This window comes from Anopheles aquasalis, chromosome 3 (genome assembly GCF_943734665.1).
Source record: "Anopheles aquasalis chromosome 3, idAnoAquaMG_Q_19, whole genome shotgun sequence".
Classification (NCBI taxonomy): domain Eukaryota; kingdom Metazoa; phylum Arthropoda; class Insecta; order Diptera; family Culicidae; genus Anopheles; species Anopheles aquasalis.
This window is the reverse complement of record NC_064878.1, coordinates 18,039,096-18,064,095: the sequence shown is the minus strand read 5'-3', so window position 1 is coordinate 18,064,095 and position 25,000 is coordinate 18,039,096. Positions and strand designations below refer to the sequence as shown.

The window sequence follows — 25,000 nt, the reverse complement described above, 5'->3', positions numbered from 1 at the left end:
AATCAGTGCGAGAGAGAGTGAGAGGGAGAGAGGGAGAGAGAGAGACATGGCGAGAGAGGGGGGAGTAAAACATAAAATAAACAGCGAACACAGACACACTCATGCGGCGCAGCACCAGAGAGACGACTGATCGCAAGGGGTGGTTAGCGATGTGCTGCTGCTGCTGCTGCTGCTGATGATGAAGGAGAAAGTTGCCGCGAATTTTGTTCTTTTTTTTGCCTCTTCTCGCTGTCAGTGTGTGTTGGAGTCTGTTTTTTTTGGGCGAAGAGATCGGAGAAGCCGGCCGTTGGGAGAGAAGATAAGAGAGCCGGTTTTTAGGCGGAGGAGAAGAGAGGCTAGGGGGTGGTTCCTCTTTTGGAGCATATTATTGTATCTCTGGCGTGCACTCTCTGGACCTGGGATAGCATTAAAATACGATTTTGTTGTCTGCCAATCCGGAGTGGGTGGCTACTAATGTACGAACATGAGGAATGCTCTCCTCAGGAACACTACATGACTCTTTCGCTTCTATATTCCTTTTTTTTGATGACCTGCAGTGTGGACGAGAGAACTGAATGTCTCCTACAAGAATATCGAGAATATATTGAATAGTTGTAATGTCCCAAAGGAATTCAATACTGAAGGAAGCTACTGGAACAGCTTGAAGCATTCGAGAACTCTTCTAAAAACTGCTGACACAGCATTTCGTGTTTCTGGTCTCTAGGCGTCATTTTCGAAGGAGTTAAATCCCAGTTCACATCACAAAGTCACAGCAGATCTCAAGGAGTCACAATCCCACGATCTATTCGGAAGTTCCCTCGTACACCAAACAGCTTGCAGTCTGCAACGCCTGCAGTGCTCTTCCTGGAACGTAATACCCTTCCTGGAAGGATCCTAGGAGCAGAAACAGAAGCACCAGGGCGAAGCAGAAGAAGAACGTCACGTGCGCGCGCGCGCACACATGCCTCGCCGATATGTCCTTTCAGCGACTACGGCGACTGTCACCGTATTGCTGGGTGCTACTGCGCGCGCCTGTGTGTTCTCCTCCCCCACCCCCCTCCCCCCAAAGAAGCCCGTGAATTTGTGAAAATGGCCACAAATTCACAGTGCCCGATGCACGTGGTTTTCGAAGAGCGTCAGGAGAAGAAGCAAAACGAACTCCCAACATGTTTCATTCACTGAAAACCCATTCCACCCCCCGGGGGGGGGGGGGGGGTTGTATCACTCAAAACGCCCACCAGAAAGGGGAGGGGGGTGGGTGGACTGGCGTGTGACTGTGTTGGTGTGACTGAAGTGGCGTGGGTTCGCCAAAAAAACCGGAGGTGCGGGATTCCAAAGTTGGAAAAACAACGTTGCATTGTGGGTGGATGTGGGTTGATATACACCACGGCATACCCCCGGGCGGTGCCTTGCCCTCCCACACACACACACATACAGGGCGCGTGTGTAGGCGAGCAGCAGCGAAAGGGAAGAAAGGCGCCTCCTCCTCATCACCATCATCATCATCAGTTTGAGCTCGTGTCCCCCTCGTGATTCCTCTTTCAGCATCGAAGCATCGAGCCAGCGCACCCACATCCAGCCGAGCCGAGAGGCGCAGTGGGTGGTACTGTGCGTGTGACTGGACCCTCTTCTTCGTCTGCCTCTCCCTTTCTCTCTCCCTCTCTGCAGCACCAATCAATGTTCTGCTGCCGCCACCACCATCAACACTTATCCACCAACCCTTCCGCTCGCTCTGCTGCTGTTTATTGCATCTCGCGGTGGGTGGGTGGCTGGGTGGGTGGACTGCTGCTACTTCATCGAAGCAATCCCTTGTGGCAGTGGTCAGACCGAACCAAACAAACCGAGCACAGTCGCACAGTGGCGAATCAATAGTCTCGATATTCGCTTGGGACACAAAACAAAGCGTCATCATCGCGCGCTCTCTCTCTCTCACTCTTTCTATTGTTCTTCTTCGAGATTCAAAGTAATTCCAGCTTTGTTTTCCAGCAAACCAAGACGACGACGGTGCACTTGCTTTAAACAACGCACGATGCTACATTCCTGGAGCGGTCCATAGAGAGGAGAGTGCAAGGACATCGCAGGCAACCCTTCGACAACAGGGCGCCCTCTTCACCAACACACCCACATATCTCATCGATGGTCACACACGCGGAAACACACGTACACACACACGGCTGCTGCTGATCCTGTCGAGAAGAAGTTCCACGAAACAGCGAGGATCCGGTTCCAGGAAAAAAAAACAATAAAAAAAACTCACAAAACCACCAACCAACCTCATGACGTTCATCATCCCGGGACCATCTCCGTCACACAACCATCGCCACACCGAAAATACCGGTGCGGAATGAGAAGAAGCAGACACAGAGACAAACTAGAGGCAGAATCACCGGCGGCCACAGAGACCACCACCGGCCACACAAACCAACAAGTGCAAGGAACCGACCGGACACACCGCGAGGACAACAGACAGAGAACGAGAGAGCGAAAGAGAGGGAGAAATGGGGGAACACGCGAATCACAAACGAGACAGCGAGAGAGAGAGAGAGAGAGAGAGACGCGAGGACGATCTGAACTGAACTGAAGACCTTCACAGCACCGAGGAGTGTTGTGTCCGATACGTACTTCCATCCGCATCACCGAACCGTAGGAACGAAAGTGTGAGCCAGTCGCAGCGCGCAATCCAACCGAACCCCCTTCGAATCGGATCGGATGGGATCGGATCGGATGGACGCAGCAACACCAGCACCAACGCACCAACCGCAACACGAAAGGCGTACAGCGAGAGAGGGCGGCCACTGATGGCGATGATGATGATGATGATGATGATGCCAACGCCGGCGCGTCGAGGACCACCACCGAGACGAAGACGAAGAGACAACCAACACCATCACCACCACCACCGCCAGCATCATCATCATCATCAGCGAGGCGCACGCTGTGAAGGTGGAACAGTCGTCGTCGTCGTCATCATTGTCGTCGCGGTACGCGGTTTGGGATTACCACCCCCATTCGCTGCCCGTATCTTCTTCTTCTTTTACTCCTCTATCTTCTCCTTCTCCTCTTCCTCATCAGGCTAATGGTTGTTGGCGTGGTTTGGGGTTGCTGCTGTTCGAAGCATTCGCTCCTTGCGCGCTGCTGCTGCTGCTGCGTTCCCGGTGGGATGCATCTTTAGCGGATAGGGGACCATCATCGTGGTTGGGGGGGCTGGACCGTGTTTCCTCCGCTATATAGAGGGACATCGAAGGGGTTTATCTTGGTATTTACGATGGTTTTTGTTGGAATTTTGAAAATGAAATTGAATCAAGAAGACAATTCAATTGTCTTTTCGACTCCCGGAAAGGAATTGAGAGCTTTTCCTTCAATTTCTTTCCGTTTTTTGAGCAAAAATCATAACCATCAAAATCACCCTGTTCCAACTGAAGCGAACTAATAAAACCGGGCGTTAATGGCAACAAACGCCACTCCTCGAGGGGTGGTATGGCGTGACGTTCTGTTTTATCCCCCGAGGCGTATATGAAATACAAGCGCCTGATGACAGTGGTGGTGGTGGTGGTGTGTGCACGCACGATGGTATTGGTGGGACCTGCCCGGAGAGTCAATAACTACAATACCTCCTCCTCCTCCTCCTCCACGCTATGCACGCATCCTTACGCAGGCATTGCACGTACACATTCGCATCATCGCACCATCGGACAGTAAGGACCTGCTCTGTGGCGGTGGTGTGGTGTCGTGAAGGTGGCCACAGGGTGCATGACGTCACACACGGGGGGGTAGTTAGTGTCAATATAGGAGACGGGGGCTTTCACCCAACCCGTGGTCTCCCACTTTTTGAATTTAATATGCTGGCAGCAGTAGCAGAGGGCGCCTGATGGTCCTAGCTGAATGCGTTGTTCGGACTGGACTGCACAAGGCGTGGAGACACTTGGAGTTTGGCCGTAAATGGCAAAGGCGAGAGAGTCGTTGCTCCAGGACCCGCATCTACCCGCGTGGCTCCTTAAGGACTGCTGCAGTATCCAAAGACCAACACAAATTCATTCTCTCTCTCACCCAGTCCGGGAGGATGTTGATCCGGGGGGTATCTGAATAGTGAAGAAATGCTGTCCCAGCTACTGTGGCATACAAACATCCGGCTATCAGGTCCGAATGGAGATGGGAAGGGTGGGTCTCCCCCTGACTCCATCTCACTTCGTGCAGACAAGCAAATACACGCACACACAAGCGTGCGATGTTCAAGTCCAAGGGGGAGGTCCGACAGAAGATGGAAGCTCAAATTACCCGCCGCATGAAACGGTTTACCACATCCGGACACCATCAGCAGGTCACAGAGCGCCCTGTCGGCGTGAATCTGGAATCGGCTTGGTGTGCCAAGGATTGTCTGCAAGGTCTATGTCGCGGCAGTAGGTTCAACGATTCGTCACGAAATTAGTCCGTGAGCGTCGTTAACGGCGAGTTGCGGCGAGGGCGACTATAAAACTCCTTTTCGCTAAGGATCTCGCTGGGTTGGTCACGGTCCAGAAGCTCCACCAGGACTCCTGGAGTGTTAACGGGCAGCAGATGGTGAAAGGCGAAAAAGAAAGGTCCTTTTTGGAGGATACTGACATACTGTCGCGTTCAATTGGCTTGCAAGTTGCACTTTGAAGGATCAAACATTTATAAACAGACGAGCATCATACACTATACGATACAATAAGCATCCTTAATTTACCCGTATAATCTTCAACTTTCGATGACATAGAAGGAACTTGTGACTATTCACATATTAGGAGCTTAAGCGGACTACTAATGAGTCAGGACTACTGATGAGGTTCTATTATAATAACAGACTATTCCAAAAACAAAATAAAAGAAAAATAAGCAAAAAATTAACCTCTCCTAAAAATCGGCTGATTGTTTCTTATGCTATTTATAGTTAGGAAGAAGTGTCCCCTGAGTTCAAATGGAATCCTCATCGAACCAATCGTTTAATTTCTTGCTGGCGCAATTTCGTATGGTGGGCCGAAATTTCAAATTAATGAGCTTTTTAGCAAACATTGTCTTTTTAATAATATTATTTGTCACTCGTTTGTAGACACGAAACTTGAGATGATGATTGGTAGCGACACTAGTTTTAGATTGTCTGTGTTCGAAATTATGTTTTAGACAAAAAAGGGTTCCAAATGGATTCACTACATACTTCTCTTTGGTTTGTAGAAGAGTCTTTGTAGAAAACACCGTGTTTTGTAGAAAAAACCGTCAAAAGGCCCGTCGCCTGTTGTTTTGTTGAAAAAAAAAACCGTCAAAGACCAGTTCTAAAGATCTAAAAAAAACCTGGAACAAAATTGAACAGAAGCATAGCAATTTTTCATTTCCAAAATGCCCTTTTATCCTTTAATATCCACAGTCATCTGGCTGCTCCCTAGTAAATTTAAAAAAATAAATTATAAACCGCCCAACCCAACATGAATTATCACCCCAAGAACAAGAGCAGGGCCGTACAGCCTCCTGGGGGGCCAAGTATCTAAATTCGTTTCGCTTCCAAACATCCGCAGCATGCATTTACGCCACCCAACTTCCCCATCCCAGAGAGATGCCTGCCCGGCCCTGAGTCTGGACAGCATAAGGTGTTCCAGGAAGCCCATCTCTACCACCACCCCCATGGCCCAGGAGTTCCGAAAAAAGGCTCAAGAACTCTGGTCTTCTGGGTTGCGGCCGTCTAATGCAGATACAATAACAACAACAGAACGCAAAAAATGATGATCGCCACAAACAGCCGATCAAACAGTGCAGAGATGCGGCAGGAACTGCTGGACAAAAAAAAAACACGCACACACAGATACCACACAAGCTCAACAGACACACAATTGTGGAGGACACATCCGCCGAAGGGTAGCCATCGACGACCAAACCAAACAACCGAACAGGGGGAAAAAAAACCGAAGGTTGCAATATATTCTTCCGTGCATTTTGTGCGCGACAGAACGCACGCGGGTTCTTGGCGAGTGTAAACAGGAGGGGGTAGGGGGAGGCGGACGGCGTCGTTCGCCTTCAAGGTCTGTCCCCGACGCCCGCTCGCCACCACCACCCGGGAAAGCATTAGGAGGAACTCGGAAAGGAAAAAAAAGGGAAACGGAAGAAGAACGCCGCCAACGAGAAGAGGCGCACGATCGCACGTGTTTGTGCTGCCGGGGGTTGGGACGAGGGTGGGTGGGTGGTGCGGGGCGACAAGACGAATTCCAATGCCATCTCCCATGGCGGCCCCTTTTTTTCGGGCCCCGCGCATCGTTGTCGCCCTTCATTGCTTCGTTCCGTTTCCTTGCGATGACGATGCGGCTGCTGCTGCTGTGCGGCGGTGGGTGGAAACCATGCGTGAAGGCTGCCGAAGGGGTGGTGGTGGTGGTGCTGGCTGGGAGAAGGAACAAGAGGGAGACGAAAATGGGAGCGAAAGAAGCGGGCGAATGGAGAAGAAGCAGAAGAAGGAGAGTGATCAAGGAGGAAGAAGAGGACCTCGACGAAGTCGGCAGCAGAAAATTATGCTCGTTGGTAGGGAGAGAGAGAGAGAGAGAGAGAGAGAGAAGGAGGAAGAGGTGAGAGGGTGGGAGGGTTGAGAGAAGGAGAAAGGCAAACGGGAAATTGAACCTTGCCGGTAACAAAAGAAAAACAAAAAAAAAGGGACCCCGAAGCAGACAAGGAGGCAGAGGAGGAGGAGAAGGAGGATCGGAGAGGGTTTTACGACCGACGACGGCGAAGGAGACGATCGCCTACCTCCCATCCCATCTCATCCCATCCCGAGTGAGGTGGTGGTGGTGGTGGTGGTGGTGGTTCACCTCCCACCGGGATCCGGGACCTTCTGCGGCTGCTGCTGCTGTTGCTGTTGCAGGATCAAACCAAGACCATGGACCCCGATCCCGGTTCGGGTGGGTCGGTGGGTTGGAAACCTTCTTCCCTTTTAAGGTGTTTAGAGGACGACAGAAAAAGAGACAGAGAGGGAGAGAAAGGGAGGATGAAGGAGGCCCGGGGGTTTTGAAACACCCCTTGAGGGGTGGTGCACGAGATCCTCTGGTCCACACGAGAGATGATCAAGGGATGATGGAGACAGCGCACCTGCACCCGCAAGAAGAGGAGAAGGAAGAAAAAGAGGGAGCAACACAAGAGAGGTCCCCGCCGTAAATCTTCCTCCCAATAATTCTCCATCTTGTTCCTTCCATTCCAAGTCCTGGATGGAGGATTGTAGGGGATGAAGAGCGCGCGATCTTCTACGATCGCAGCCTCCGCAAGCAGCCACACATCCTTATACGCCTGGGAGGGAGTACTGGTGTGCTTGTCTTCCTTTACGTGCATCTGTGTGCGTCAAGGATGACGCATTCCACCAGGGCAAAAGGGGATGGATACTCGGATATGAGCTGGATTCCGAAAGTTCCTCCCGAGAAGTTCCAGAAAAGCGGACATGGTGTGGTTCCACAATACAAATGTGAGTCAGGCGCTCGGGACCTCCCATTCTTTGTGATCGTGAGTGTGCGAGTGGCGATCGCAGACCATCCGCTTCTCGATCTTACGGAACTGAAATTCAATTTTGTAACGCAACACTCCAAACACTCGCGCACACGGCTCGTCGTCGCGGCTGCTGACCCCGTTTTTGCAAATCCCATGTCTCGCATGATGGTATAGGGGCCCATTTTGTGGGTGGTGATGCTGTCAAACCAGGCGCCAAGCGAGTAAGCGAACGAGCGAGCGAGCGAGCGAGCGCCCTTGCGGACGTCGTAAAAAAAAAGCGAAGAAATTAATATATTATATACGACACACTGTCGGATCGTGTATGTGTTTGGAGAGGGGGTGGTACCACCTGCTATGGCACCAGCCCACCCCACGCACTTTGGTCTCCCGGGTTTGGGTGCGGGAAGAGTCGTACGAGGAATGGATCGTTGAGCGTCGTGCGCGAGCTGCGTGAAGCTGCGTGGGTTTCTGATGGGCTGCTGCTGATGGCGATGGTTGAGCGCCCGATCATCAAGGAAAGCCACCCAACCCCACCCACCCCCACCGACGAAGAGGAAGCCAAAAACGGAGGACGACGTTACGGCGACGACCATCTCTCTGCCGTCGTCTCGCTGTGGATATGCAAAAAAAACTGGGGTGTTGCGGTCAGTACCAGAGCAGTCTGTAGCATGTGTATGTGTGCGTGTGCGTTTGGGTCTCAAAACATTAGGAGCACAGCGGCAAAAGGCAGACTCAGACCTTGTGTCTGAGGGGGTGAGAAAATGGCAGCGAGAGGAAACGACCTCAGAAAGACAAATATACGTCTGGCGACGGAGCGGGGGGGGGGGGGGGGGCGCGAGTGACTCGGCGGTACCACCAAAGAGGGCGCACTCACTAACCCCCCAGGCAAGCGGTTCAAAACACACATTAACATGGTGGTTAGCCCCAAAGGGGATGCTTTGGAGCAGGTTCCGAAGATCCGAGGTTCCGAGGTTCCGCTTTCGAAAACTTATTCGCGATCAACGCGATCGAGGTCTTGTTTATACCGGACTAGGAGAGTAGAAGTAGAGTTCAACTAAAAAGCGTGGAGAAAGGATACACAAGAGATTGATCCTCAGGGATTGTTCTAAGGATCTGATCGGATTTCAAATTAGTCAATTTCCCTTTCTTTGGCAGCAGGAGCTAGAATGGAGAGGAAAGGAGTCCGTGCTGCAGGTCTTGACGATAAGAACCAGAGAAAGGAATTCCATACAGAATTCCATTGATAAAGTTATCGAAGGAAGGTCATTGGTTGATCCTCGATCACTTTAATGGTTCAAATGAGGTTTAGATCGTGTATTGTCTTTACTCCGCCTTACTAGCGTAGCAAAGATCCTAGACAACCGACTAGTGATCATCGCTTGATCGTCCTCGAACTCTTTCTCTCTTTTGTCCAAAGGGGCATCTCAACGGTGATCCTTTGGTCGGCCGGATCCCAAAAGCCAAGCTTCACCTCCAGACAACGACAACGTCGACGATCGTTTGGCTGCTGGGGTTTTTTTTTATGATCCACCCACCTCCCCCATCAACCACCATCGCCTGTGGCACCGCTTCCCAGCCACTCGAGAGGTATTTAATTAAAGGAAACAACAACCACCTCACACGGGGCGGCAGCAAGGTGCCAGGCTAATGACGATCACCGCAGCAACCGGGCACACGATCGACGCAAAGGCCTACACGGCCATGTCATGACGATGATGATGATGATGGGGTGGTCGGCGATGACGACGATGATGTACAGGATGAAACGTATTTTAGGGAACCAGTAGAAGGGGGTAGAAGGGTGGCAATGGGGAAGGGGGGTGGTTTCAACGTCTTCTCCCGAATTAAAAAAAAATGGAGGAGAAGGACAAGAAGAAAAAAAAGGAGGAAGAGAGGGAGGAGGAAAGTAAAAAAAAAACGGCAACAAAACAGCTGCCACCAACGGTCGGTCGGCAGGGCAGCCGGTTTGGGAGGGAAAAACTGGTTTAGTGGAGGTCCCTCCCACCCCCACCCCCTCGAGAGCAACAAGAGGGCGTCAGTCAACACAAAAAAAAAAATGATGATCGAAGAATACAAACAAGAAGAAGACGATCACGACGCGACGACGACGACGACGGTGGCGGCGATGGGTGATGTCTTCTCACCTGCGTCTGCTGTGATGTGGTCCCCCTTCCCCTATTCCTGGCCACGGCACCGGCACCGGCGCCGGTAACCACCGCATATCCGGCGGCGTGCACACACATGTACAGGCGGATACGCACCACCACCCCCCGGCGCTGGTGAAGGTCCTCCTCCACCCCATACGCACCCACAGCAGGCGGAAAGGGGGTGGTGGTGGTGGTGGCAGCCGGGGTCGCGCGCATTTTCGGGCGCGCGTTCAACGCTTGCTTCGATCCCTGCACCCCCTTTTGGGGGAGGGGGAATGGGGTGGGATGAGGAGATTGTAAGGAGTGGGTCTCGCTCTGGGGGGGGGGGGTGCTTCTTCGCTTCGCTTGTTTACCAGCATGAAGGTGGCGCGACAGCTGCTACCAGCCAGCCTGTTTCTTATCCTTTGGCTGTTTGCTGGCGAAGCGAAGGTGGGAGCGAGGGAGGGAGTGTAGCAGGGAGGCGGTGGCCTTCTACGGAATGGAACAGATGGTGCTGTACGCTGGGTACGGTTGCAGCGTGCAGCGATAATGCATCTAAAATGTAGTCCACCCTCTTCACTTTGACAATTTTGTCCTTTGGCTTGGCTCTTCCTCGACAGGATCCGTTGTTTACATCCCGGGATGACGCTGTGGATGTGATTTAGCGCGTCGTAGTGTCGTGCTTCGAGGACAAAAAGAAATTCCACAACGTGAAAGGAGCTATAAAATCGGTAGTCTCTAAATCGCAGTAGCCTTTGCAGTTTGTAAGGAACAGAAGAGCGCGTTAAAACCCTTGATAGCTAGAGCGATCGAGTGTCCTCCACCCTACCAGTCACTGGTGTCCCTGTTTCAACCTCGGAAAGCAGATCGATCGAGAAAAAGTCTAGCTAGAGGAGCAGCAGCAGCAAGCAGCAGGTGGAACTCTATCGATTTGATCGGCCACCACCATCATCACCAACCAATCATCATCATGCAGCCTGTGGCTGTCACCATCGTGCGCGTACGCACCACGAGCAGCAGGCGACGCCGCTCCTGACGGTGTTGGTGCTCTTGGTGACGCCGACGACGACGACGAGGCGCAATCGAAACAAAGCAGCCTGTGGCGTGCTGCAACCAAGGAGAAGGAACGCACAAAAAAAGGCATCGAAATCTGGCACCGCGACGACCTATCGGCGAGGAGGTGGTGGAGGAGGAGGAGGAATCCGAAACACGAGGAGAAACAACCCGGGATCGGCTGGAAGGGGGAGGACGGGTGGTTGGAAGGAGAGGCACAGACGAGACGAATGATTCGACCGAACGGGAAGGGGGGAACAGAGGAAGCAAGCAATGAAGAAAACAAGGAGAGAAAAGTCCACCAACGACCACAGCAGCCGTCGCCGCCACCATCACCGACCGGTCGGTCGGTCGTACCCACCCACTTGATTAACCTCATTTTTTTCGCTTCAGCCCTGGGAGTGCTGTGCGAGAAGAGGATGCCACCGGCTAACCAACACACAGAGCCAGGCGAGGGTGGCAGCAGCATTCCGTTGCGCTGGATGGCACCCTTTTACGCCTCCTCGCTACGCAGGTAGTGCTGCGACCGGCAGGCCGGCTGGCCAGCCGACTGGCCGTGGGTACACACTCACACGAGATTAGATTGGTCTCCGGCGTGACAATAGTAGGGGTCACACCACCGTGGTCTTTCAACCACGCGCCTGGCAGTGTGCAGGAGAAGGAATAATCGAACTCTGTCGTTGCCATCGTCGTTGTCGGTTGACCTTGGAGTACTTACCGTGGTTTACTCGGATGCTCCACGCCGGATGGTTTGCCAAAGGATGCTGCGACGGAAAATGAACTCAACAAAAAAAAAAGCGCACGTCGTCGCGATGATAACGGATGATGCGGACACCAACACGTGCGGGTGGGTGGGGGAACCGAACCGAACCGACCGGCAAACACGAGAAAACCGCGGCCAAACACTTTTTCGCACACGCGCACGCACTGAAATGGACGAGTTGAAAACGGAGGACGGATTCTTTGCACAGTAGCACGCACAGTTCACTTGGATTGTTTTTATGGTCTGCCGTTAGTACTCGGTGCCGGCTAGCTAGGATATGTGAGGACGACCGCACGGCACATCCTGTCGGGTCGGCCTGTGGACGCGAAATGTGTGTGAATGCGTTTGTGCGGCGAATTTGAAATTGTGAAGACCCTTCCAAACGGAGCGCGATAAATGTGTAGCTGGACTAGAACTACAACCCTGGAATTGGCGTGTCCCATTGTGCTTTACTTATCTAATTTCGAAAAAAATGCATTAAACCCAAAAGTAAACCTTTTTTTTGTTTTAATGCCTTTACAGAGAACGCAAATTACTTGCTATTTACCTTTTAATATGCGGCCCTTTGGCGCTTCGTGTGGAAACACCTTAACCCGCAAATTTGGTTCCTCATTAATCCGCGAGGAGCGCTGTATTTTTGAATTCAACATATTTTCAAACAATCCGTTATAAGCTCCATCCGTTATTAACAGTCATCACTAGGTTTTCATGAGTTGCTGTCGTTGGATCTAGGATATAAATACAAACATTAAGGATTACCAATGATACAAACAACAAATGATTAAACACTGTCAAAACTGTCCAAAAAAATATCCGAACACAACGCACAACAAACAAAAACCTTTGTAAACTTTTTGTAAACAAAAAGGAAACAAAATCATCCAACAATGTGCTTCCTATTGGGTCAGTCTGCATTGGGACCATTGTCCACACCATTGTTTGTGGTATACTTGCGGGCGATATCGTATTGTACTCGTAGCATAGTTATTCATTGCAATGGTGTGCGTGCGTTTATGATAAGATAAGATAAGCACTTCTAGTTCCCCTATGAAAAAGGGTTTCCTTTTGGCCGAGTGTCTTTCCCATACGGGTCCAGTCGAGCCGAACCAGTGACCGCAATAGGTCGGCTTTGAATTACCTTAGATTCCCTGAACCAAGTGATCTCTTTCAGTTCGATTAGTGGATTATGTTGGCTGGCGTTTAGTGAGCGAAAAGGTGAGCTGACATTGAAGAACCCGCAGTGATTGGTTATCCAGTGAAACTCAGTGTGGCCAAATAAAACGGACAACAGGTGTCTTATGGTGCACGCAAAAGGCCTATGCCTGGCCTGCCGAAAGTCCGCCCAGTTTATAGAAGGATGAAGTGACTCTTATCAGTAACCATAGAAGCAAGCAACCCACCCGAATCTTTTTGATGATAAGATAGGTTGCACAAACACACGGCGATAGATCGAATTTAGCAATTCTACAACCGGTGGCGTATTGTAGCGACGCATTTAGACTCCCAGTTTGATCCGTTTAGGTGGAGTAATCGAAAATAAGGGAGTTTTTGGAGTGCAATTCGGTGGCTGTTGGCTGGGGGAGCCTTTGATCGATCGCGAGAATGTAAGCGGAACGTTATGAATCACCACCGTGGATTTAATTGCCGATGATGAATCGCAGTGCAGTCAGTATCTATTCGTTGGTGTGTTTGTAGCGGTGTGTGTCGATGTGCTTGCGTACTTGAGTAATCATCCACAGAAACCACTTATGGGGCCGGTCTAATCGGTGCTGCGCAACGGAAGTGGACAGGTGGACGAACGACTAGGATGGTCTGTGTGCGAGCGCTATGCTCCCCTGTACTTTATCACCATTTGTTTGCACGATAAAAAAGAAACGAGTGTAGGGTTGGGCAGAAGACGTTGCACGATATACTCTTCGGTTGCAATGTCCCAAGTGAAGTACTAATACGTTAAGTTTGGGACATCAGGGGTGATAATTTCTGTAAGATCCATACCATGCAACTCCTGCAATCTATTCCCAGAACAATCACAGCTCAGATGAGTCAACGAGAAAGAGTTGAAGTTGCCGATCGATAATTTTAGATCGGGATGACTAACACCCTTAACCTCCTGATAAACTCTCCCCCTTTTCTGCACTCCGATGAATGTGGATTACAGGTGTCGGTGTTCTCAGAATTTTTCAACCCCCTCCCCCTAACGATGAGGTGGCCTTGCCTAGCTTCCCCTGATCGCCACAGTCAAAATACGACGACAGGTTGAGGCTTTTGTGGCAGGTAGCGTTCCGTCGAGCCATTGCGCGAACGGTTTGCACTCGCCTCCCGCTTATCTTATCTACCGCTCGATATTGGGACTCTCGAGTAGAGGTGTGGCGAGTGTGTGCGCAGCTTACGCAAGTAGAAGCAACATTCCTTCAGCCAAAGTTTCACCCCCGGTCCGCCCTGGTGGGGCAACATAACCTCGCCCTCGATACTATTCCAAATCTAGAAAAAGCCGTGATGATGCGCGATTAGTGTTTACGTGAGGTGAGCATTGCTAAACGGACAAACGTCTTTTCTTCCTATAGATCGAGAGTGTGCATATCCATGATGAAGCGACCAGCAACGGTGGCACTGCCCATGCTGGCACTGCTGCTGCTACTACTACTGCCACATGGCGGAGTGGCACAGGAGAATGTACTTACCCGTGTGGCGCCCTCCATGCTGGAGTGCTACGAGAATCCTGCCATCTTCGAGCGAGACAATCGACTACCCATGACGATGAACATGCTGATCGAGCTGATCCGCAAGGTGGAGGATACGCCCGGGTTCCAGCAGGATATCCGGCAGCTCGCCATCGCTCTACTCCATCGCTTCCGCCAGGACGGAATCGTGAGGGCCCCGGGTGTACCGAACATTTCCGGTGTGCTTCCCTTCAGCCCCACTGAGTTCCAGTTCACGAAGCATCGTGTCCTGTTCTCGCGTCTACTGCCCGGTAATGCCGTCAACTTCCCCAACGCAACGCTCGAGCTGGAGGAACGGGTAAGGTGGCATGTTCCCAGTGCAGGAAGTCAACGCAATCGCATGATGTCGTTCTTCTTTTCGTTCTACACAGTGTGCCCTTCACTTTATGCTGTCCAATTCGATCGATCGGCGCGTGCGGGGAGATGAGAACATTCGCTGCTCGCAGCTCTCACAGTACCGGGCCGCCAGAGTTCCGCGGGAGCTCGCAGACGAGAAACCGAGTCGGTTCCGGTCGAACTATCTCGGTGACAGTGAGATGCTGGCGCAGCCCGAGATGGACCGTATTCGGAAGCAGATCAAGAAGATCCGGAAACAAGCGGCTCGCCTTGAGATGGATCCGGATGAGGAGCTGCATGAGGGTGCCGACGGTGAAGCGGTGGCCGGAGAACCGGAAGAGGAATCAGCCGCACCCGTTGGGGCAGCAGGCGAGGAAGGGGAAGCGGAGGACGGAGAGCAAAGAGGTGAAGGTGAACCATTGGAGGAAGATGGCGGAGGTGATGGTGAAGCGGGACAAATCAGTGATGTTTCGCTGGTGGACATTGCCTCCAACGCGATCAGTCAGTGTCCAGTGGAGAATGGGGTTGTCCATACGACCTGGGGATCGGTAATGGCGGGTACACTGTTGGCCGGTATTGCGGCCGGCCTGGAGCCACAGACGGTACAGCTGCGTGATCTGATGACGCGTTCTGGGGAGTATCGTAGCCGTCAGCAGGCACAACCACTGCGGGTGGACAACCGTTGGGCTGCCACGTTGTCGGGTGATTTGGCCGAAGTTACGTTGCTCCATGTACCGAGTGAACTGAACAATGTGCGTATCGGAGCACCGGGAGCATGGAATCATTCAGTGGCAACCCGTTGGTATTTCCTGAGTCAGCGAGAGCATCTACAGATGACGGATACGGAGATTCGAGCCGGTATCGATGGACTGTTGCTCGCCACGAATATTGCCGAGTGGCGCACTAGGGCGAATGGGTTACGGTTGAGTCAGGTTCTTGATATGTACTACTCGCAGCGGGGTGTGTTCAATGATACGGTCCGGTCGTGCAATCGACGTGATCTGTTTACGACCGTTGCCCCGATGGAGCAGTTGCGAGACCAGACGGTAGCTTTCAGTACGGTGCTGGAGAGGGAGATGCAGATGGCGTTCACCGTGCAGCAGCCAGCGATTGAGATGTTCTCTCGGCAGGCTACGGAAGCGTTGGCTAATTATATACGTAAGTTGATACCGAATTGTTGGTAGAGGTACCAGAAGCCCTCAATTAATTCCTTCCTCCCTTGGTAGCGACGGCTTTGAATGATTTGACCTGCGAAGCAACTGCCATCGTACCGAACGATCCAACGGTTTGGAGAACGGCATCCGATCTCTACATCTTCATTGATGCATCATGGACCTACCGGGACGCGTACTCGGTTGTGACGTATGTCCTTAGCTTAACCAAGAATCTCCTGAACTCCTGAAAGTTCACAAGATTCCTCTTTCCCTTTTGCAGCCACATTCTGGATTCGGTCGATGTTGGACGCTTCGGTTCGACGTATACGATTTTGAACGCTCGCGATGGTAGTGTCGTGGTAAATACGACGCGATCTTTGGCCGACTTCCACCTGCGCTATACCCCTCAGGAGCACGAGCGATGTAAGAGGAGTGCTTATTGGACGCAATTGTCTTCCTCCACTATGGACTATACTGCTAATTCCGTGCTCTATTTCCAGTGCCGGGAGGATTCAATTTGCCCAACGTGTTCCGCCAGCTGCGCAATGAAACCAACAATCTGATGAGCGAGGAACGACGCACCAACAGCCTCAGCGGTCGATCGAAGATCGCTCTCATCATCGTCAATCTGGATCGGGTCAGTGAAGGTGATACGAACTTTGCCATCCAGCATCTGCAGATCTTCCGTGAGGAGGTACCGGATTTACGCTTCATCTACCTCGCCAACGGTGATGCGGGACGGTTCAATCGGTTCGTGCGTGATGAACGGCGTGATGTGTTCCCATTGCGTGCGCTAGAATCGGGAGCTGTTGTCGATACGATCCGTGTGCAGCTGAGTCCGGTTATCCATCGGTTGCAGCAGGAACCGAGACGTGTGGTGAATCCACGCTGTGGACAGAACTGGATCCAGGAGAACTGGGGCTCGAACTCGATGAACCAGTTTGTTGAGCCACGGGGTATCAACTTCTATCGGTTGCATCCGAACTACTTCTTCCAGGAGGGGAACAATCGGCGCCTGCGTATCCAGGGTCATGGGTTTGCACAGCTGACCGTGTGCCATTCACGATGGGTAGAGCGACCAAGGTAAGGCACTGGTTAGCGGTTGCGCGGGTCATCAATATCCTTAAGCTAATGTTCTTTCGTGCTCAACAGACAAAACACTACGGAGAACCGGGATTCGATCGTATGCCGGACCATCAACACCGACGCGGTGGATGTTGATCTATCGAGGGCTTGCGAGGGTCACTCGGTCATACACAGCTGCCCACCGTTGTTCGTGTCCGTCGAGGGACCACTGATTGCACCGAGTGTGATCCGCTGCTCGGAGCCGGAGTGTCGTTTCCCTGATAATGCCCGGTTTGCCCTCATCTTGGATAACATGGGATGCTTCAGTGGAGCTAGCAGAACCGTCAGCTCCTTGTTGATGGCTGCGCTCACTGCGCTGTTGCTCGTACTCTTTAAATAACTTCGAGTCCCGTTTGTGTAGTATTAGTCCCCGCGCCAAAAGTACGATTAAGAACCGAGTCGACCGTACATGAATCACCTTATCGCCGTCTCATTTCCAGTCCACCATCAACAACAACGAATGACAACCAAAACCTCTTCTCCCAGTGCTACGCACCTAGCTTTAGCAATGTCGACAAAGTATGGGTAGTTCAATAAAGTTTCGAAATCACTCCTGACCGGTTACGTTACTGAGCCCGAGTGGGAGCGAAGTGTTGGTCGAGGCCGAATAATCAAAAACAAATTTTTGAAAGGGTGCCAATGGGTAATGACAATGCCTGGTATCGTGGCCATGCCGTGGCGATAAGATAACGAAGATAGTGTCGCCGGCAGTGCATAGACCAGACCAGCTGCCAGATCTTTTTGACCTTCTCAGGAGGTTTGATGATCGATTTCGAGGTTCGTTTACTCGCAAGGTCTGAGATATTTTTAGAACCCGAAACATAATAGCTGATAACAGAAGTGAGTTGAGTACCGATTGATCTTTTATCTTATTTCTTGAGTCTTCGGACCAAAGAACCTCTTTGGAGTTTGGGTTCTTTCAAATAAAGGGCTAAAAGGATGGCATAACGATCTAGAGGCCTATGGGGGCAACGCATCCTAGGATGTTTACTGTTCATTGACTGCGCATCTTGACACACACCAGCAGGAGTGTATTAACAATAAACTGGCCAACAACGGAAACCGGGAAAGGTGTAATTCATTTCACTAGCTTATGCATATATCATTTATAATCCATTGTCGTAGAAATCGTCCATTATCGCCAACCAAAACTGAGGCTTACAAACGCTCGTTAATGAAGCTCAAAAACTCGGACACACGCGTGTAAACGGAGGGATAGTTTTCGAAGGCACAGCCGTAACCCCACGAGACGATACCGATCACCTGGTTCTGGTACACGAGCGGACCACCGGAATCCCCTTGGCAGGCATCGTGTCCCTTCGTACCGGCGCAGATGTGGAACGGTAGGATCGGTGCAAAGTTCTGATAAGCGATGCCACACTGGCTATTGCTAACGGTCGGGATGGTCACGTGCTGCAGATGGTTGGTCGATGGTCCTTGGTACTGCATGTGTTTGTTAGGGATGGAAAAGGCAGAGATTGATCGATCAACGGATACGTGGTGTTGTGAAAGATGACTTCGAGCTTACGTAAAGAGCACCCCATCCAGCTATGGTTACACTGGTTCCTTCCGGAACGACCATACCAGCCGCAGGCAGATTGACTGGTTGAACGTTAGGTCCCAGCACAAGGCTGCTCGCTAGCTTCAACACCGCAATGTCCCACTCGAGCGTCCATTCATCAAAGTTCGGGTGGGTGTGCACCTCCGAAACGGCGATCAGCTGTCCACCCTCATTGCGGAACGTGCTTCCGGCGCGCACCTCAAAATCACTCGCCTGCAGATCAGGGCTAAGGAGAAAGAGTGGGGAATACGGATAAAAATCAGTCGACGATTCCAACCCTCGCCGGAGCACCATGGTATACAAACTAGTAAACGCAGTGAGCGGCCGTAAGGATGGTGTTGGCGTTCAGGATGGCCGCACCGCAGCTGTGCTTGTGCAACCGGCGCAGTGACACCACGTACGGGTGGTTCTCGATCGTGGTGTCACTACCACCAACGATTCTGGCATCGTTGCGCCGCGGAACTTGAAATGAACGTGGAAATGAGTTTGGAGCATGTCCTGTCTGTTCTAGTTATAGCCCCTGCAACTCACCAGCCGCTTGACAGCTGACCACGATCAAACACCACAGCGCGACAGAAGCGAACCGGAACGTCATCTTGCACGCCGTACTGAAAGCCACACCACACAACCACAACCGGTTCCCCGGCCAGGCGGTCCCGTACGCTTTTATACCCCCGGTGGTGGGCCCCCTGATACGGGCCACCCATGATAAGCGAAACGTGAAATAAGTGTTTATTCATGTAGCCATTCCGAATCGCAACGAGATGTCCACGGCCCATTTGAAGATTCGAACAACACACACTGCTGCTGTCTGCTGTCTACCGATCGGACAACTGCAGCACCCCCCATCGGCAGCATCGTGACTTTTGTTCGGAGAAGATAAAGAATTTTTTTCGGGCAACTTTTGGGCTCTCTGTGCGGTGCGTGGCGTTTCGGAAGCTGCCTGGGCTACTTGATCGATGTGGCTGCTGCCTGCTGTCTGCTGACGATGACGGTCAAGGTAGGCTATGAATGGACCACGGGCTGATAAACCCAGACTCCATTATACGGACAGTTGTATCGATCGCTATCGGTTGTGTCTACAGAAAATGACACTCCCCCCGGGGGTGAGTATACACGATCTCCTATCGGCGAGAAAGATCTCCTATCGGCCTCTGTGCGTACGAGTTATGTGAGAGCACGCGGAAGGCACAATCCAAACAAAAACCTTTTTTTTTTATTAGTGAACGCCACGTAGAGCTTACTAACTATGGCACGAATCTCCTGCTGCTAAGCAGTGCTAAGCGTTAATGCTAAATCTCTCGAAATAATTCCCGTTTATCCCGTTGGGTTTGAAATTATTTGCAGTCATTCTGCATCGTTCCCCTCCCTTGTATATTATAGTGCACCTTTGTGCCTTTGTGTGCCTGCTTAGTAGCATTTAGGATAGAGCTTGTTGAGGCGCTTAATGTCCTTGTAGCTCAGGCCGACGCGCTGTCCAATCGCGACACCCGGCTGCTTGGGTATGATCGTCTCCTGTCCGTTGGCCGTGAAGGCAGTCCTCGGGTAGTGCATCACGCTATCGTAATCGTACGGAATGCCAAAGTCTTCGATCACATTCGAGCTGTACCGCTCAAAGTTGGACTCCTTGCCCACCTCGATGGCGTTGTAGTTGATATCGACGTAAAAGTCACGATCGGATGCACTTTGCATGTGCACGAAGCCGAGAGAGTGCAGGAACTCGTGGATGATGGTACCGCGTGTCATGCAGCCGCTCGGTTGCAGGTTAACCGTTTGCATGCCTCCCCGATGCCCAAGCGTGGCCCAGCATCCTGCATCTCCCTGTGGAGGTGAGGAGTGATAAAAGGTCGTAGCTTTAGGTTATCATTTACCAACTTACCTGAACCATGACGTAATCCTTCTCGGTCGTTCGAGGCACAAACCGAACGCAACTGACTAGCTCGATCTGCTGCAGAGCAGAGACGATGCTGTTCTGTTGGCTAACCGCTAGAAGAAGTAAGAAAAGAGACAAACAGGTAATTTTTTTTAAATCAAACTGTCTTCAATTATTGCTACGCCACTTACTGAATGAGTTCTTATCGATTGCGTACGGCACAATGTTGTTGGGCCACTTGTAAAACTCTCCAATGACCGCAGTGTAACCATACTTGACGGCGTTCTCCTGTTCCGGTGACAGTATCATGTCTCCTTCGAAGTTTCCACCGATTTCTTCCAGCACGGAAGCGCTTTCCTCCTCTAGGGGGTAGAGTTCATTCACTATTAGTGTACAGAATTGGGGACTTCAAGCCGTTGGCTAAGCTTACGTGGTGGAGACTCCCGTTTAACCGGTCCTCCAAAGACATTGCTGGCCACCATGGCCACACCGATCACGGCCCAAAGTAACTTCATCCTGCTTTCGGGCAACAGTGACCGAATTTCGAATACTGAGACACTTAAGTTAAGGTGGAATGGTCCTATGAATCTGCAGCACACCCAGAGTAATTCACACTGACCAACAACCTTCCGATACTGCGCACAAAGACGCACTGGGGTGCGTCGGACGAACCTTATGTAGATTTCTTTCTTCCATTAGCATGTCTGGATGGTCGGAATGCCCCATAAGAACGGTTTATGGCGATACTGCCCTTACTAAAATCTGCCCCAAAACGATGGTAAACAGTGACGAAGGTGTACCAGGGGCGATAAGATAAGTGCGGGATAAGCGCGCGAGACCGAAAGATAAAACACAAATGAGTATGTTGTTAGCCCTGTTGCTGCTGCCGTTGCTGGATGCTGCTGCCTGCGAAAAACGACCAAATCGGAAGTGGGCAGAGTACGTTCGGTGTGACCGTGCGAGTATCTTTATCTTTATTGTGCCGTGAACAGGAAATGGAGATATTGTTCTCTTTTTCCCCAGGTATTTCGGCATGGTACTTGCAGATCATCTAGGTAAACGATATTCAATGACCAGCGAGCGAAAGTAGGTAAGCAGGGAATTCTACTGTTATAGATACGAATGTTCAGGTTGGTTAGGTTTTAGTTGTACGGTTTAACATTTTTGACTTCATCTTGATGGTGCCTCTCTTCTGATCAACTTATCGGAACAGTTTTACTCTGAGTCATCGCGTCCATGCGCTTGATGTTCTGGTTTACAACAGCTAGCCATGTAGTACGTACAGTTGGAGGGGAATTCCACGAAATCAAGTCGTAGATACCCAACCAAGAAGAAGGATGGACTTACGGTGTGGCACCTACACATCTCAGTCGTTTCCAGGACCCTGTTGTAGACCCGTTTTGCTGGTTGGGTTTTTTTTGTTTTACTCCTACATCCTCTGACATAGCTAGATGATAACGATTCCACTTATCATTTTCTAAATATTTGCCATCGCGCGCAGATTTTTGGAACTTTTATATACCCAGCGTTCGCGAACAAAACATGTACAAAACCGCAGTGATGTACATTGTGGCGGTAATCAGAAAGATACCGTTGGTTGTTACGGAGGTTCAGGGATTTTTTTGGGGGTTAGTTTCAAGTTCAAGACAGAAGAAGAACATTTCTGTAGTGCGGGTGTAAAGGACAACTAGTTTGATGATTTATAACAGGATGAAGGTTAGTAGTGCATGATTGTGTTTACATTCAACTATTGGACAAGTTACTAAAGCACGGATCTACAGGCATTTCATGCAGCCATCATTGTGGTCCTGCTGTCGCTCGTGGGTACATCAATTGGCATACGTTACGAGGAATCTGGTGGCCGACATCAGGGTGATCTCGTGCTGACGGATCTTCAGCTGGATGCGGCCTCATCTGGCAGCGCACAACTCGTTCACGATGCGTACAAGTGGGTCAAGGGCATTGTGCCGTACGAGATTGCTCCTGCATTCAGTGAGTAGTTACCATGTGGTGACCAAAAGGCTACAGCAGATCTTACCGCTAACTTTCCATCACTTTTAGCAAGGGTCGAACAAGAACAGATCGTCTCGGCGATGGCTCAGATCTCTGGCCGTAGCTGTGTTCGGTTTGTGGAGCGCAGCACTGGGAAATATTCCCAGTATCTAAACATTACCGCCGCGCCAAGTGGTTGCTGGGCTACGTTGGGTATGAATTTCCTGTCGAACCAAATGAACCTGCAGCAGAATGGCTGTATGGGCCAGGGTGAAATCATCCATCAGCTGCTGCACGTGCTTGGTTTCACGCACCCCCAGAGCCGTCCCGATAGGGACTTTTACATTCGCGTTCAGCAGGAAGCGATGCAGTCACACGAGCGACAGAAGCTGGACCGGTACAAGGAGGGCACGATCGATGACTTTGGTATGCCGTATGACTACGAGAGCATTCTGCACTGCCCGTCGGATGCGTTTGCGGCTTCAGACCGACCAACGGTTATTCCACTGGTAGATATTGGAGGGGGATGGAAGTGAGTGAACAGGCCATAATGGTTCATGAATTGTTTGCTTTCTTTTAGGATAACGTCGATATTGGCCAGCGAAAAGAGATGAGCTACAAGGATGTGCGCAAGCTGAACAAAATGTACGATCACGACTTCTGCGGACTGTGCGTTCGTGGCAACTGCAATGAACTCTAGGGTAGCCGGCTGCCTGGGCAAATGCTCGTGTATTTTCGGTTTCTTTGGATGTAATTAGAATAAAACAGTATAATCCTGCAGCATTTTCGTGTGATATCGTTTTCCTTCTCCATAAAATGAGACGAAGCTGTCATTAAGCTTATCATTAATCGCAGTTTACGCAAAGAGCGCATGGCGGCAATTCTAGATTCCATTCTTTATTGATTAAAAATCAGATTGTTCGTGATCGTCCGATACGGAAAAAGTATATAGATAAGAAAAAACTGCGTCAGTCCACCCCGCTCCTTCAAGGCAACCACTCGGCCTGGTTCACCAGACGTTCGGCGCGGTTCGGGTTAGTCGTCTCCTCTACGGTAGCGTAATCCTCATCACTTTCACGGTACTTGTTGTACAGCTGTTTGATGTTTACAACCACATCCGGCCAGAGGAATGAAACAAAACACGGAAAAGAAGAACGGAAATTAATATATTGCTCCCTTTGCTCTTCCTGCTTCTCTAGTCCGTTGGGCCCCCGAAAGAAGCAGCCACCCCCGTACGTAACCAAAACCCACGCAAATACACACACGCTCGCACGCACACGGGGGTGGCAGTGGTGACGTGCCGGGGGCTGAAGTTGGTGCAGCGCATTCAAAATAAATGAACCTTTTTGCCAGCGTTGACGGCGGCCTCGAACCCATCGCCGATCGCTTCACCGGCCTTTCGGAACGCGTTCGCGATGTTGCGCGTCGAGAAGGTATCCGGATCGATGTGGATGTTCCAGCCGGCTTCACCCTCCTTCGGGCAGCCCGTCTGGTTGACGATGCTCAGATCGAACGGATCGACGGAGTAGCCCGCAAGTCGGGAACGGATCTGTGCCCCCCCCCCCCGGGGAAGGTGGAAGAGAAAACAATAAAGAAAATTAGAACATATTCGCTTCTGCTGTACCGCAGGTAGCATCACAGCCTCGGGTTATTTGTTTTTGCAGCCCACACAGCGCACGTTAGGTAGGATTTCTAGAGAGTATGTCTTTCAATTATCTGCATCTCATCTTCAGAAGATTCCAATCCATCCATCCAATTCCAGTTCAATCAAATCCATCGAGGCTTACACGGATGGAGATTTTTTATATGATTAGTTAGGAACTCAATTACGATACGATATGATGCCGCATTCTAAATAATAGTGTTCGAGAGATTCAATACTGAATACCCAGAAAAGAAATCTTGATCAATCTATTTAGCCAGGGATAGACGAAGCGTAAACTCTAGCGTAAAGTCAGAATGTAATGCCAAAAAGTGTACGCTTCGTGGCACGCCTAATCGCATAAAAGTTAATACCGAAACCTCAACTGCAATTACATTATGCAATTACATTCAATTAGATGTGTTTTTGACCAGAAAAAACATAAATCGACGAGATAAGTTCATTTCTGAACATCTTTTTATATATTTTAAGAGGTTGTTGCTGTATATTAGCGATTGTAGAACATTCAACTCTTCATAACGCTACGCTTCATGTTGGTGCCGAGTTTATGCTTGCATTTATGCACATAAGCATAATATTTTTGGCATTACACTCTGACGACATCTAGTTTTCCAATCGACAAACAGCTTTTGATCTGTCAAAATTTATGTAATTTTTGATGAAATGCAAATCGACTAAGCAGGCTCTGTCAAAAATCATAACCTAAAATCAAACCTCAGACATTTTCTTACGCTTCCAAACAAAAACCCGTTACTCAAAGTTGAACCAACTTATGCAAACATCTCCTATCGTACTGGTTCTACGAGAATACCGACCAACGCAAAAAAACCGTGCGACTTTTCAGCCGCATGAAATCCACCGAGCACACGCTAGAAACCGCGTCGTGTACCGTTGGTGTCCCCTGAGATCGGAATGATACCGAGCGGCAAGGGGGCCGGCTTAATACCCGGCGTGTAAGGATAAACACGAATCCTTGTTCCGCGGACTCCCTCGGTTAGCTCGTGAGCTGAAGTCTGCGATTTTTAATGAATGCCACCGCTCCATCCCCGGTGGGTGGACTAGAGGCATCAACTGCAACTAACAGAACACAAGCGGGCTACCGGTTCGCCAGATCCGCTAATGGACACAAAAAGCGTACGTTTGCTAGGTCAGGTCAGAATACGCACATCGCCTGTGTGTGGCTGC

The 25,000-nt window shown here is 50.7% G+C and overlaps 6 protein-coding genes across 9 annotated transcripts in view; 2 read left to right on the top strand and 4 right to left on the bottom strand.

Annotated features, from left to right (window-relative positions):
• LOC126577424 (protein charlatan) overlaps positions 1-11,388 on the bottom strand; it is a 17,846-nt gene extending 6,458 nt beyond the window's left edge. For 2 of the 3 annotated variants that reach the window (XM_050239039.1, XM_050239041.1), the window contains exon 1: positions 2,602-2,622. The gene's annotated coding sequence lies outside the window, so the exon portion shown is untranslated. Of the gene's footprint in view, positions 1-2,601; positions 2,623-11,346 lie in introns of those variants that run through there. The other variant, XM_050239040.1, reaches the window with a different exon arrangement.
• A 1,088-nt stretch (positions 11,389-12,476) lies between these two features.
• Positions 12,477-17,283, top strand: LOC126574039 (uncharacterized). Its single transcript, XM_050233971.1, has 7 exons — positions 12,477-12,606; positions 13,956-14,409; positions 14,483-15,605; positions 15,674-15,809; positions 15,882-16,024; positions 16,102-16,684; positions 16,754-17,283. The coding sequence occupies exons 2-7, from the start codon at positions 13,975-13,977 to the stop codon at positions 17,064-17,066; spliced, it is 2,733 nt and encodes a 910-aa protein (XP_050089928.1). The 5' UTR covers positions 12,477-12,606; positions 13,956-13,974; the 3' UTR covers positions 17,067-17,283.
• A 601-nt stretch (positions 17,284-17,884) lies between these two features.
• LOC126574040 (trypsin-3-like) lies at positions 17,885-18,882 on the bottom strand. The gene is made up of 4 exons (XM_050233972.1): positions 18,819-18,882; positions 18,593-18,749; positions 18,255-18,513; positions 17,885-18,169 (listed from the first exon to the last, which is right to left on the bottom strand). The coding sequence occupies exons 1-4, from the start codon at positions 18,880-18,882 to the stop codon at positions 17,885-17,887; spliced, it is 765 nt and encodes a 254-aa protein (XP_050089929.1).
• Positions 18,883-19,521: 639 nt separating this feature from the next.
• Positions 19,522-20,753, bottom strand: LOC126575732 (zinc metalloproteinase nas-4-like). Its single transcript, XM_050236581.1, has 4 exons — positions 20,591-20,753; positions 20,352-20,522; positions 20,167-20,273; positions 19,522-20,108 (listed from the first exon to the last, which is right to left on the bottom strand). Exons 1-4 carry the CDS (start codon positions 20,673-20,675, stop codon positions 19,698-19,700), a joined length of 774 nt encoding a protein of 257 aa, XP_050092538.1. The 5' UTR covers positions 20,676-20,753; the 3' UTR covers positions 19,522-19,697.
• Positions 20,754-21,818: 1,065 nt separating this feature from the next.
• Positions 21,819-22,852, top strand: LOC126576079 (zinc metalloproteinase nas-14-like). The gene is made up of 4 exons (XM_050237184.1): positions 21,819-21,876; positions 21,942-22,152; positions 22,222-22,661; positions 22,733-22,852. The coding sequence occupies exons 1-4, from the start codon at positions 21,856-21,858 to the stop codon at positions 22,850-22,852; spliced, it is 792 nt and encodes a 263-aa protein (XP_050093141.1). The 5' UTR covers positions 21,819-21,855.
• A 133-nt stretch (positions 22,853-22,985) lies between these two features.
• LOC126576413 (apolipoprotein D-like) overlaps positions 22,986-25,000 on the bottom strand; it is a 9,805-nt gene continuing 7,790 nt past the window's right edge. Inside the window, exons 4-5 of one of the 2 annotated variants that reach the window (XR_007608302.1) lie at positions 23,430-23,701; positions 22,986-23,246 (exon numbers count right to left, since the gene is read on the bottom strand). Coding sequence is in view for 1 of the 2 variants with exons in the window: in XM_050237676.1 (XP_050093633.1) it covers positions 23,139-23,246; positions 23,495-23,701 (315 nt within the window). In the remaining variant the exon portion in view is untranslated. The remainder of the gene's footprint in view (positions 23,247-23,429; positions 23,702-25,000) is intronic. The other variant, XM_050237676.1, reaches the window with a different exon arrangement.

Excerpts from the sequence above, each read along its gene's own strand:
- LOC126576079 (XM_050237184.1), top strand. The coding sequence starts at position 21,856 with ATGATTTATAACAGGATGAAG. Across the intron at positions 22,153-22,221 it reads CGAGATTGCTCCTGCATTCA|CAAGGGTCGAACAAGAACAG; the intron begins GTGAGTAGTTAC and ends CATCACTTTTAG. Across the intron at positions 22,662-22,732 it reads GACCAACGGTTATTCCACTG|GATAACGTCGATATTGGCCA; the intron begins GTAGATATTGGA and ends GCTTTCTTTTAG.
- LOC126574040 (XM_050233972.1), bottom strand. The coding sequence starts at position 18,882 with ATGACGTTCCGGTTCGCTTCTGTCGCGCTGTGGTGTTTGATCGTGGTC. Across the intron at positions 18,750-18,818 it reads GGTCAGCTGTCAAGCGGCTG|TTCCGCGGCGCAACGATGCC; the intron begins GTGAGTTGCAGG and ends GTTCATTTCAAG. Across the intron at positions 18,514-18,592 it reads GCCGCTCACTGCGTTTACTA|CCCTGATCTGCAGGCGAGTG; the intron begins GTTTGTATACCA and ends CTTTCTCCTTAG.
- LOC126574039 (XM_050233971.1), top strand. The coding sequence starts at position 13,975 with ATGATGAAGCGACCAGCAACGGTGGCACTGCCCATGCTGGCACTGCTG. Across the intron at positions 15,810-15,881 it reads GACGCGTACTCGGTTGTGAC|CCACATTCTGGATTCGGTCG; the intron begins GTATGTCCTTAG and ends TCCCTTTTGCAG. Across the intron at positions 16,025-16,101 it reads CCCTCAGGAGCACGAGCGAT|TGCCGGGAGGATTCAATTTG; the intron begins GTAAGAGGAGTG and ends CTCTATTTCCAG.
- LOC126575732 (XM_050236581.1), bottom strand. The coding sequence starts at position 20,675 with ATGAAGTTACTTTGGGCCGTGATCGGTGTGGCCATGGTGGCCAGCAAT. Across the intron at positions 20,523-20,590 it reads TAAACGGGAGTCTCCACCAC|AGGAGGAAAGCGCTTCCGTG; the intron begins GTAAGCTTAGCC and ends TCTACCCCCTAG. Across the intron at positions 20,109-20,166 it reads AGGATTACGTCATGGTTCAG|GGAGATGCAGGATGCTGGGC; the intron begins GTAAGTTGGTAA and ends TCACCTCCACAG.